The following is a 12,714-nucleotide window of genomic DNA, read 5'->3' on the forward strand; positions in this document are numbered from 1 at the left end:
TAGTTTACACAAATGATTTACTTTTCCGAGTATGTGCAGTGGTTCTTCCTTCCCTTGAAATTATACTACATCTCAGATTCTCCTTAAGAGAATCTAGTTCTGGTTATTGAGAAATCAAGGTCAGATATTTTGAATTCACTCTTCTGCTTCCAGATGATCAGATATGAAGGACCCAATGCCATTCTTACAGCGCTTTCTTGCCTTCACAATGCCTGGGTTTTTATTTATCTTCTGCAAGCACGTATATGGTCACTCTTGCACATGAGAGATATGCACTCAAATAGCACAATGGCTCAGGGCCATGCAATACCCAGACACTGTGACAAATTACGAGGCCAAACATACACGAACAAAGATTTGGGTTGGAGCGATGGTTGGGAATACAAGGTAACCTCAGCTCCTAAGGAACCATAGCCTATGCTCTGTAATACATGAGTGTATAACAAAACAACAGTGACATAATACAGAATATTAGAAATGTTATCAATATTAATGATTGTTTTAGGCGAAAGAAAACTAATAATGTGATTTGGCTGGCAAAGTAAAGCTCATGATTGCAAAATGTGGCAAATTTAGTGCTCGCTTCGGCAGCACATATACTAAAATGTGGCAAATTTCTTCATTTCTACGTTAATTAGAATCGAAGTACAATAATCATTATAAATGTGTATTAGGTATAAATATTTAATATGGATTATATTAAATGTTTGACAGATTAACAATGTTCTATATTTTATTGAATTGCAAGGGTAAAATATCTATGCTCAGTCTTTATAATTTGTTCATAAAGTTTGGTCATTTGCTTACAACTTTAAAAACCTTACATACCACCACCATGACCACCAGAAAGAAGTTTCTGGCTCAGCTTATCTTTATCCACTCTACTTGGGCGGTACACTCAGTATGAAAGGGGACTCCAAGTCCCCGCCCACCACCCACTTCACTCACATCCTAGTTTTTACAACTCCACACAGCCAGTTTGAATTTGTACTGAGGTTGAGATTTTCTCAGTGCTACAGATGCACCTTTTTCTTTTTACTCTGTTCTCCAAGTAGTTTTCTCTTAAATTGCAACTTGATTGCTGTCTGATGACTAAGATATTTGTGAAAAAAAAAAAAATGACCTATTAAAAAAAAATCCCATATCCAGTCAAAAATTGTCAAAGAGTAAAAGTAATTGTCCTTCTGGATTATTACCTACTGTTTTGATTACTTTTACAGAGAAATTTTAAATTAGCAACTTAAGACTCAGGAAAAGCATTAGTTTAAAGACATCTTGATTGAAGGTATCAAATATAGCTCAGAAAAGGCCACCCTTATTAAATTTCAAACTATAAATATACAAAGCTACTGGTTAAATTTCACTGTAAAAAGTATTTCTGTTTCATTTTCTAAAGGCAACTTAGACAAGCATGGCACATAAGTAAGACAACGTTGGCAATATATAAGTACACTAATAAAAATAGATGAACCATCAATGACAAAATGATATATAAACATATAAATGATAAACAAGAGCATGATATTTTTTGCTTTTTTGGGGGGGGGCGGGGTATAGTTGTTTTACAATGTTGTGTTAGTTTCAACTGCCCAGCGAAGTGAAGTAGAGTTCCCTGTGTTATACAGCAGGTTCTCATTACTTATCTATTTTATACATATTAGTGCATATATGTATAATCTCCCAATTCATCCCCCTCTCTTTCCCCCCTTGGTGCCCATACGTTTGCTCTCTACATCTGTGTCTCTATTTCTGCCTTGCAAACCGGTTCATCTATACCATTTTGCTAGATTCCACATATATGGGTTAATATACGATATTTTTTTTTCTCTTTCTGACTTACTTCACTTTGTATGACAGTCTCTAGGTCCACCCACATCTCTACAAGAGCATGATTTGAAAAAGCCAATAAAAGTATCACATTCACTATTAACCTAGCTACGGGTACACGTGATGACTAAAGATATTGTTAATTTTTATTTTGTACCAATAATGAAGACCAAAATAAGCTTTCATTTGTACTACTTCTCTTACTACCTTTCAAATCTATTTTTGCAGAAGTTGAGTTACATTACTAACAGAGAAGGAAAAAAGTATGTTAATTCTGATAAAACAATAAGTTAGCTGAAATCATTTTCTTGGTCATCCATCTGGATTTATGTCTTTCTACCCATCCTCAAGACTAACTTGAAGCTGCAGTGGAGAAGCTGTTTAGTAGAAAGTTTAATCTCCTTAAAATGTCACATACCTCATGTGGAAAATGAAATTGCTACATTCCAACTTCCTTCACCCAAGATTTATTATACATAGAGGTATCTTGAGAAAAGTATAATACTCACAGAAGAGGTATTACAAATAAGTAACCATATACAAAAAGTGGATATATAAGAGTGGTTAAATGGAATCAAACTTTAAATTCCAATAAATTTGAAAAGCCATATTTCAATTTTATTAATAAGAATAGGTAAAAAGAAAAATCATATGTTTTTATATAAAATATGAATGTCTGACTTATTGGTAACTATTGAAAAATAATAATTATTACACTACATTTTTCTCTGCATTTTATATATTTTATATATATATATGTAAAGTCAATTTTTACACCATTACCTACTTCAGTAGTAGGTAATTTTTTATTGCCTTATTCAAGGAGATTTCTCTTAATATAATAGTGCTAAAAGACAACAAATAGTCTGGGTTTTCTGATAATAAATGCTTAAATCATTTTTATAGATATTGCATATGCATGGTTGGTTCCACTATATAATTAAACAGTAAAAATAACATTTCATTCTTTTTAATAACACTTAAAATATTTTAAAAGTATATTTACTGACCTGAACATAAAAACTTAGAATAAGAACTTTATATTAAATGGCTACTTTTAAAAATAATATATAATTTAATAAGAAAGATAAAATTGGTAACACATAAATGTGCCAGATGCCAATCCAAAACCCATTTTCCCAATTCAATTTGATTATATAAAGTCATATTGCATATTTTCATTGTATGATATCTAAATTTACACATACTCCAAAAGCTATCCAACATTCTCCCCATTTTATAAATACTTCTTAAACTATTAATCGATTGAACTGTACCCTTTGTTCAATTTCTTTTATGTTTTCAATTACTACAATGCATTAGGTGACTTGCTTGCATTACTTTTAAATTCCACCTACAAAATATGAAAGATATACTTAAAATTACTGGAGTTGCAACACCTGACCAAATATCTGAAAACTAGAATAATGTTAATTAAATAAATGGCCTACTCCCATATGACTGCAACTGAGAATTGTCCATTAACAGTAATTTATCCACAGCTGTGATAATTTATCCGCATCAAGTGCATTGTGTTCCAAACTTTAAAATTACTGAGTCATGATGAAGGATGAGAAGGGCTTGTCCTAACTGCCTAAAGGCATTTAAAACCTGAAATTTACCAATCTTTATTTTTAATATTTATCTTTAATATTATTTAATTAATTCTTATTAAAGAATAAGAATTAATTAATATTCTTTAAAGAATTCTTTAATATTCTTTAATATTTAATTCTTTAATATTTATCTTTAATATTCAATCTTTAATATTCTCTTAACTGTAAGAGAATATTCTAAATTTTTATTGCTTTATGAATCTTAGCAACATTAAAATAGAAAAAAAAAAGTATTTTAACACTACAACAATTTTACATATTACAGAATGGCTCCCATATAAGATCAGTTAAATTCTGTCTCTACTCATATTGGTTTCAATCATAGAGTAACTTTGATGATAGTAAGTATTCTAAATATTAAATTCAAAGTATATTAAGATTTTGAGCCATCTCTAATATAGTGATTTTAGCTACTGTATTTTCAAGCCAACACTGAATATCCTATCTACAAATGCTGGATGCTCTTCTTGACAGTCTTAAAACAGAAATTCTGCAAGGATATCATCATAACATAAGCAATACTTTCAACATTCTGGGGGAAAATTCACCTCTAATTATATCTGTGAACACCTCCTGATCAAGCCCTGTTTCATATTCTTTCTTATATTCTTCCCAAAGCCTAACTTAATGAGGCTCTCAGATGTAGCATGTATTCAAACATTAGCTGATTGGATAAATGACCATTAAAGAAATATTATACAAACCATTTACATTAGATTTTTGTGTTCAGGATGCCAAAAAAGTAAACACGCATTATATATACAACAGACATCCCTAAGGCATAAGCAGTGTTGTCATTTAGCAACTCTCAAACTTATTCATGGCCTCCCAGAACTAATGTTATTCCTGTGCTAAATTATCTTCACTGCTCTAACTCTTTTCCCTTCCGTGCTACTTAGAACAGGATATCAGAATGCCAATAAGGGAGAGGTAATTATGTAAGGATGCACTGACCTATACGTTACATAGTCATTCCATATATTTCACATAGAATACAGATCTATCACATATACATTATACATATACATACTTATTGCATGTATTTTAAGTGTGTGTCTGTTTCCCTACCAAAAGGTGGTACAACATAAACGTAAGTCAACTATCCAAGGCTAGTTCACAGACAGTCTACGGTGTGGAGTACACACTTCCTGTATCCTGATAGACCCACCAATATTCCCTCTGTAACAATACCCCTTCACACATCAGTGATATGCCTCACTCATTTTCACATGCCAGTTCACCACATCCTACTAAGAATGAATTTAAAATTCTTAAAATGAAGGGCAGGGTAGAAAGTGTCTACTTTCCTATCATCTAATTCCCCCGTCATTTCTAGGATGTGACTCTAGATGGGGAAGGTATCCAGCCTGATCTAGATTCCCCCGGAAGAAGACCTTGAGATAAGGATCGAAGCCTAAATAGCGTATTTGGGAAATGATACAGAAAATACCAGTTTGGGAGAGGGGGAAGGAAGCCAATAAACTCGCAATACCAAGCCAGTTACCACCGTGAGCCAACTAGAGCTGAGTCCCATTGGACACAGTGTAGAGAACATGCTCCAGAATGGTCCCAACCAAGGAACTAGGAGGCTAAGGTGTTTGTCTAACAAATCCGTATTTACTCAGTGGTACTTCTGCCTTGCTCTCCAGGAGGCCCTGGTGTGCACCTGAGGCCAGGAGAAAACAAACAAACAAAAAACCTCAGACAGGCAGAGGGTGTTCATAGAAAATATCCAGAAAACATGGGCAGAGCACTAAATGCATCTGTTGTTAGAAACTGTCTACTTACTCCTGTATGAAAGACTGCTTCCTCCTCGACTCTGCAGGAATTGAGTCCACAATATAACTGAGTAGAATAAGATTGCTATTCAGACTTAATCGCAAAGAGGAATTTGTGACAATACTAAAGACAAAAGAGATGATTTTACTTATTGCATATTAATTTAAGTTTCTGAAGAAAATTTTAAAAGTTGCAAACTTCGAGTCGTAGGTGAAGAAGGGAACTAACATTAAGAGCACCTCACCTATGCTAGATGCTGTAAAATTATTCTTATAAATTCAAATTTAATTAAGTGGAGGGAACTTCGCAGCTTCTTGAGGAATTTCAGTCACAAAGTCATCTTTACACTTGTAAGATATATCACCAACACAAGTATTTAATTTCCCAGAAACTGAGTTTCCTAGTCCTTAAAATAATTACTTACAATTCAGGGACTATGTGAGGATCGACTGAGATAACACATATCATAAGTTAACATATACATGTGTTTATATATATATATATATATATATATATATATATATATATATTACCCACACACATACATATAAGCATATAACATATAGCATAGTTAACATATAGCACTAGCCAAGTACTTAGTACCAACTAAGTGTTAGTTTTACAGAAATAAGATTACTGAATTTCATAATGGCGGAATGACTTGCCCAAGGCCACTCAGGTAGTGAAGAAGTAAGCATAGGATTGAAACCTGGGTCCCTATTAATCAAAGGCTCTTGTCTTCGAAGATGGACAACTAATAGAACCAAAACTAAGTTTTCACAGAGCCACAAAATTACCCTTAAAGTGAACCCACGTTTGGTTCAGTAACAATACCTCATTTTAACAGTACATATGGCCTAATTTTAAAGTTAAAGTTGGTCTAGCATAAACTTTCAGTATAATACGTATTTTAAAGAAACGTGCAAAACTTTTTTTAACATAGCAACGACTCATTTAGGAAGCAGTCAACTAACCAAAATTCTTAATTCCTGAAATATAACTGCAGCACCCCTAGAAAAGTGAAGGCAACCACATGAACAATTAGTATCTTGGATACGATACTAAAAAAACAAACAGTGCTACCACCACCAAGTCCAAAATATGTACTCCATGGGTTCAGCCCAACTCAGACTTTTACAGTGAGGATTTCTACTCTACATGATCATCCTGACCTCCTGAAGTAACAAATACAGATCCAATTACTATGAACACCTCACTGTACTTGATGAGCCATTGAGCTAAGTTAATATAGTTTATCTAAATGTCAATTAGCATTGAAATTTGTTTAAATATTCTTTTCTTCATCTTCAGTCAACCAGAACACCTTACATTCCAAGCATACTCGTAAATTGGTATTTGTTTTTTAATTTTTTACCAATATATATGTTTTTGCCTAAAAAGAAGAGATTGAACTGAAATATTATCCTCTACAAAACATCCCTACCCCTTTAAATTACTAACATGAGACCAAAGAAGAAGTCCACAATTGGCACTCAAGATAAAATCCCCTGTGTGTAGGGTAGGGGTTGGTATTGAGAGCTGAGATGGGAAGGAAAAGAAGGAAGGTATTTCCCAGTGGTTGAACAAGGAGATTCTGAATGGGACCAATAATGGATCTTTTATGCAATTAAAATAGAACATCAATACCAAACTGAACTTTAAGGAAACATTTCAATTGAGTTGAAAGACTACTTGGTATACACATATTATTTTAAAACAAGGAAATGTGGCATGTGATACCTAAATGACTATTCTGGAAAATACTAAATTCAATGAAATATAAAATGTGCTTTTTAAATAATAAGACATAGCAAGAGGAATTCCAGAAGTTTAACTAGGCAAAACAGTGATGCTATAGACAAAACACATGAGCAATATTTTGCTAATAATAAATATTTTAGTTTTGAGACTTAGTTTTAATTTTGTGGCATATACACTATTTAGGTTAAGTACATTATTTATGAAAAGGTTGGATCATACTATACAAACACCATTATTAATAATAGTCACAGTTACCCGTTCAAAGTGAGTATTTTCCATTGCCAACGCTGCCATTTTCACTAACTACCTGTTACATATTTAAACCAATTGTCTACCTGAGTCTTCAAATGTTTAAAAAGCATAAAATTCCCAGTGGCAGGTGTCTTGACACCTAATCAAGACAAGACTGACACGGAGTAAGTAAACAGGTGGGTGCAGGTGATTTTAAGTTTATAATGTGCTTTTTCAATCAACTTGGATGCATTTTCGAATTTGGTTAACAACACCTAAGGAAAAAAAAAAATGAAAATTGACTGGCACTGATATTGCGTGCCATTTGGATGTAATTGTACCTCTCACGCCAGCCTCATACACACCCTAAGAAAGCACAGATAGACAAAAGAATAAGCACGAATAAATGCAACAAATGCACTGCAGGGATCAGAAAGTGAAAAGGCAAAGAGTTCCTTGCCTACAGCAATTGCTCTAGAGAGTCAAAATGGAGAGACACGTCAAAGAGTCCCTTTTCCTCCCTCCCCCAGCCTCTGGCTCCTTTCCCTCCTCTCCCTCCTTTTCCCCTTCCAGCCTCCCCAGCCCTCCCTTTCCCAGCTGTATCTACGGAACCACACGGCAGCACACCACTCACCTGTCGTCGTTCTGCCATCCTTGGTCCCCTAGCAGCAAATCCCGAAACCTGTACCTGGGAGGCAGAGGGGGCACTTCGCTCTCCAAATCAACCATCCTTCCTCAAAGAGTGGGAAACGTAAAACAACGAATGGAGGCGAGGAGGACGAGAGAAAGACAATATTGCGGAGTAGAGGGCGAGGACTAACGAAATGCGGGAGATGGGCTGGAGCAGGGGAAGGGGCCTGGGATGGGGGAGGGGGGGTCTGCTCCCAGCCGGAAGCTGAGGCTGAAAGGGGCCGGCTCCTCTCTCCTGAGGGTGTGATGGGGATGATGCAAACCCAGCCCAAGAGCAAAAGTCTGGCTCTGACAAGAACCAACGCTGCCAAGGAACCGCCCCCAGGATCGGCGCCGCCTCTGGTCCCCAGGACTCGGGGGAGGCGGGAATGCAAAAGTTACTTCGCCCGAAAGAAAAAAGAGAAAAAACGCGCGGTGCCTAGAAAGAGGGGAGAGGGGTGGGCGTGCGCTCGGCGTTAGGGTGAAGCACTTTCCCGCACGGCGGGCGGCGAGAGGCTCCTCCGAGGACAGCTCCGGGCAGCAGGTCCCCTCGGGCGGACGCCCCGCACGGCCGCGCAGGCGCCGGGGGTCCCGGGGTTGGAGTCCCCGCGCGGCGGACGGGCTCTCCCCGTGGGCGGGGCCGCCGCGGAGGCCCCGCCAATGAGACGCCCCTCATTAGCATAACGGTGACGGCCGTGCCTGGGGAAGACCAATGGGGGCGAGCCTAATTAGCGGGTTCCAGGGCTTCAACCCCCTCTCTGGAGGAGGGGGACGCGCGCGTGGAGTGTCCCCAGGTCCCCCAGCTCCTTCTCCTTGGCCGTCTCCAGCCAGGTAGGCGGGGTAGAAATGGCACGTTCCGGGAGAGGGAATCCCCGCTCCCAGCCCCAGGAAAGTCCTAGTCTTTTTTCTCACTGGCTGAAAGCAAGGGAGGTGTTTCCCTGATCCTGGAAAAGAATGAAGGGCCACTTTAGGCCGCTGCAGAGAAACGATTAATGCATGGAGGATGACATACTAGGAAATGAGGGCTGCTGCTACCCGTGGTGCTGTGGGCTTCCAAGTGGCCTGCACCTTGCTAGGTGTGCTCCTGTTAGTGGCCCACGCGGTCAGAGGAAGGGTGAACCCGAGGGTCCACAGCCTGTTTTTCAGGATGGACCGCAGCTTATGGGAACCTGCTGTGTATAAAAGCCCTAGTCCTATTTGCCTATTCTGTTTTTCCACCAAGAACCGATTCCATCAGGGTACGTACAGACACCAAATATTTCCCCTCTGAGAGACTCGGGCCTGAGGATACAAGACTGTATCACGGCCCGTGCCCTCAGGAATCTCATCGTTTGCTTGCAGGAACAAGCTTATAAATGAAGTGATACAATATGAGACACAGTAATCAAGCAACATATAAAGAGTTTTGGAAATACCTGTGAGATAACACACTTTTTCGTGCAGGGAAGGGTCAAGACATAGAAGTTGAACTAAGTCTTCTATGCTAGTTTGCAGCTTACTCAAGGGAAGGGAAGAAAGCAATGGAGTGAGGAAAGAGAAGCCTATGAGTAGAGGCAAAGCGATATTTTTACAGAACGTTATTAATTCAAGAAGAAATCAGCAAAAAGGTAATAGCAGATAAAATAGAATGAGTACCTACCTAAATCTGAAGAAAAAGTGGAAATAGATGTCTCTGTCGTCCAGATCCAACCCATTCTTCCAGACCCATCTCAAATGACATCTCCTCTATTAGATTTCCTGATGCGTCCAGCTGGTTAAAATGCCTTCTTCCTTTGAACCCTTCATACCCTCTGTGAGTATTTTGCTTGTAGTGCTTATTATATTATGGCCTGCTGTACATTTTTCTACATCTTATCCCCCTTCCTGTGGCTTATCTCTCTAGCACACTGCATTCAAAATGAGTAAAATCTTAACAATGTTGAGATGCATTAAAAGCTTTTAAAGATAGTAAATTAATCTTTTTTCACATTTGCTTTAGCTCCAAAGTTGTGTATTTATTTATGTTTTTTTGCATGAACTTTTGTCATCCCTTTGCCAAATGAGAAAGTTATATCACTACATTGTTAGTTGGAGGGAGATGGGGCAGGAAGAGAGAGAGAGAATATCTGTTTTATATTTTGGACCTTATCATCTGCTATTAAATAGCTCTGTGAAGTTCACTTTTTTTTTAACGTTCCAGGCTAATATTTATATTTTTATTTGTATTATTATAGTCTGCCTTTATATATTTGGCAGAAATCTGAAATATTTATGTATCAGTAACAGACTCAGAAGCAAGGCACTAAAAACAGGAAAAAAATAGCTGTTGAGTGTTAGACTTCTGCAGTGCTAGAGATTAGAGAGTAAAGCAAAAGCATTTGACTTAAAAGAAAGCTGTGCTATGCATCAGCTTCCCACTAGCTATTTTACATTCGGTAGTTTATATATGTCGATGCTACTCACACTTTGCCCCAGCCTCCCCCTCCCCCTATGTCCTCAAGTCTATTTTCTATGTCTACCTCTTTATTCCTGTCCTGCCCCTAGGTTCATCAGAACCATTTTCTTTTTTTTTAGATTCCATATGTATGTGTTAGCATACAGTATTTGTTTTTCTCTTTCTGACTTACTTCACTCTGTATGACAGTCTCTAGGTCCATCCAGCTCACTACAAATAACTCCATTTCGTTTCTTTTTATGGCTGAGTAATATTCCATTGTATATATGTGCCACATCTTTATCCATTCATCTGTCGATGGACACTTAGGTTGCTTCCATGTCCTGGCTATTGTAAATAGTGCTGCAATGAACATTGGGGTACATGACTCTTTTTGAATTAGAGTTTTCTCAGGGTATATGCCACTAGCGCAGTATTGTGAAGCAATTATACTCCAATAAAGATATATTTGTTTAAAAAAAAGAAAAGAAAGCTGTGCACCTTATTTTGGTGTCACCTTTATGGCAGTCTTAATTATTTGGCTTCCAAGTGCCCAGAAAACATTTTAAGAGGGAGCAAGTACCTCAGAAAGAAAGAAAAAAAAATAGAATAAGTAAAAACTTGCTCAACTAGTAGTGTCATAGCCCAGCTGTTAAGGATACAAAGGGTACAAAGGACCCTACTGTGTCAAAGCAGGTGGAGACCACTATGTGCCTTAAAATTGTCACAGTGAAGAATCTTATCTTTCTAAGTTTAAGAAAATTAAAAGAATAATGCAATCTAACAAATACTATCCTGACATTCTTAAGATATAGCAATATTTGGACATTGAAACTTAAATTTATAATTGGAAGATCCTTTGCTCTCCATTCTATTTTTTGTCAGTTTTCTGAAGGCAGACTTTTCATTTTTTGTCATTAATTTTGACTTTCAGCTCTCCCACCTGTCTTTCTATACTTTTTCCTCTTTTTTGTCATGTCGTGTCATGTCATTTCCTGCTGTTAAAATATATTTTCCTCTTTCACTCTTTTTATCTTGGTTTCCTTTTTTCATTGTGCTCTTTTAATGTCCTATTTCATAGACTCTTTCTCTGTGTGTGTGTGTGTGAAAGCTTTCATCCTACTATAACATGAGATTAGATTTTTAGAAACATTTTTAAACTTGGTTCTGTACATTACAATTTTGCACCTTACTCACTGGTGTTCTTAAGCACCCTAACCAACATCTAGTGTAGATTAGAGCAATAGACTAATTTGGTCCCATACTACTAAGAGAGTACTCACCAAAAATCTTCTGAATTACAATGGTGATGGAGTAGAGCATGTTAAGAATGAGAATTAGGGAGAAGATTCATTTCCTAGTTTAAGAATTTTTCTTTCCAGAAAACACATTTGAGAATATCTTCTAATTTCTTCCTTTTCTTTAAAAGAAAAAAAGTTGTTTTTTTAAATCTTTGATTTCCAGTACACTGATTGATTATATTAATATTTAAATATAAAAAGAAATGAGAGTCATTCCTATGAGTGAAGAATGATTTTACTTATAAAAAAAAATTTCTTGGGCTTCCCTGGTGGCGCAGTGGTTGAGAATCTGCCTGCTAGTGCAGGGGACACGGGTTTGAGCCCTGGTCTGGGAAGATCCCACATGCCGCAGAGCAGCTGGGCCCGTGAGCCACAACTACTGAGCCTGCGCGTCTGGAGCCTGTGCCCCGCAACGGGAGGGGCCGCGATAGTGAAAGGCCCGCGCACCGCGATGAAGAGCGGTCCCCGCACCGCGATGAAGAGTGGCCCCCACTTGCCGTAACTAGAGAAAACCCTCACACGAACTGAAGACCCAACACAGCCAATAAATAAATAAATAAATAAATAAATAAATAAATAAATAAGAGGAAATATTTAAAAAAAAAAATTTCTTGATAATTATCTTGTGAATAATGAACATAGTTGCGAGTATAGAATATGATGGGGTTTTTTTACCCCCAAAATATGTGCATATTACCTATGTTATTTTTATGACAACATTTTCAAACTGTTAATGATTATGCCTACCTAGACCTGTAAAAGCTATTTGAAAATAAATTTTAAATAGAAAAAAATAACTTTCTATGTGTTAGACTACCTACTTCATAGATGCTTCATCTGTGTCGGCAGAAAAAGACAGGATAATCCACATCTATTCAGCATCATTAAGCTACATAGCGACATCTCAGTGTAATGGAGAGAGATGTGTTCAATTAATTTTTTTAAACAAAGATTCATGGAGTAGTTACTATGAATTGAACCTCTCATAGTCTTAATGGGGGAGAGGAAGACCATCCAATAGTTACACTAGAATGTGGCAGGTCACACTAATTTGCACTGGCAGGCATGTTGCTGAGGAGCACAGAGAGACATATTCTGGTTTTGGAAAATCAGGGAA

General features: G+C 37.3%; 1 protein-coding gene and 1 long non-coding RNA gene across 7 annotated transcripts in view; one reads left to right on the forward strand and one right to left on the reverse strand.

The window, feature by feature from the left end:
• KCNT2 (potassium sodium-activated channel subfamily T member 2) overlaps positions 1–8,461 on the reverse strand; it is a 369,675-nt gene extending 361,214 nt beyond the window's left edge. For 5 of the 6 annotated variants that reach the window (XM_057529788.1, XM_057529796.1, XM_057529784.1 and 2 more), the window contains exon 1: positions 7,849–8,461. In XM_057529788.1, the coding sequence (XP_057385771.1) occupies positions 7,849–7,943 (95 nt within the window). In that variant the 5' untranslated portion in view covers positions 7,944–8,461. The remainder of the gene's footprint in view (positions 1–7,848) is intronic. The other variant, XM_057529792.1, reaches the window with a different exon arrangement.
• A 166-nt stretch (positions 8,462–8,627) lies between these two features.
• LOC130705848 (uncharacterized) lies at positions 8,628–12,283 on the forward strand. Its single transcript, XR_009006229.1, has 3 exons — positions 8,628–8,714; positions 9,616–9,675; positions 11,876–12,283. It is a non-coding gene; the product is annotated as an uncharacterized LOC130705848 (long non-coding RNA).
• The last annotated feature ends 431 nt before the right edge of the window (positions 12,284–12,714 follow it).

This window comes from Balaenoptera acutorostrata, chromosome 1 (assembly GCF_949987535.1).
Source record: "Balaenoptera acutorostrata chromosome 1, mBalAcu1.1, whole genome shotgun sequence".
Lineage (NCBI taxonomy): Eukaryota > Metazoa > Chordata > Mammalia > Artiodactyla > Balaenopteridae > Balaenoptera > Balaenoptera acutorostrata.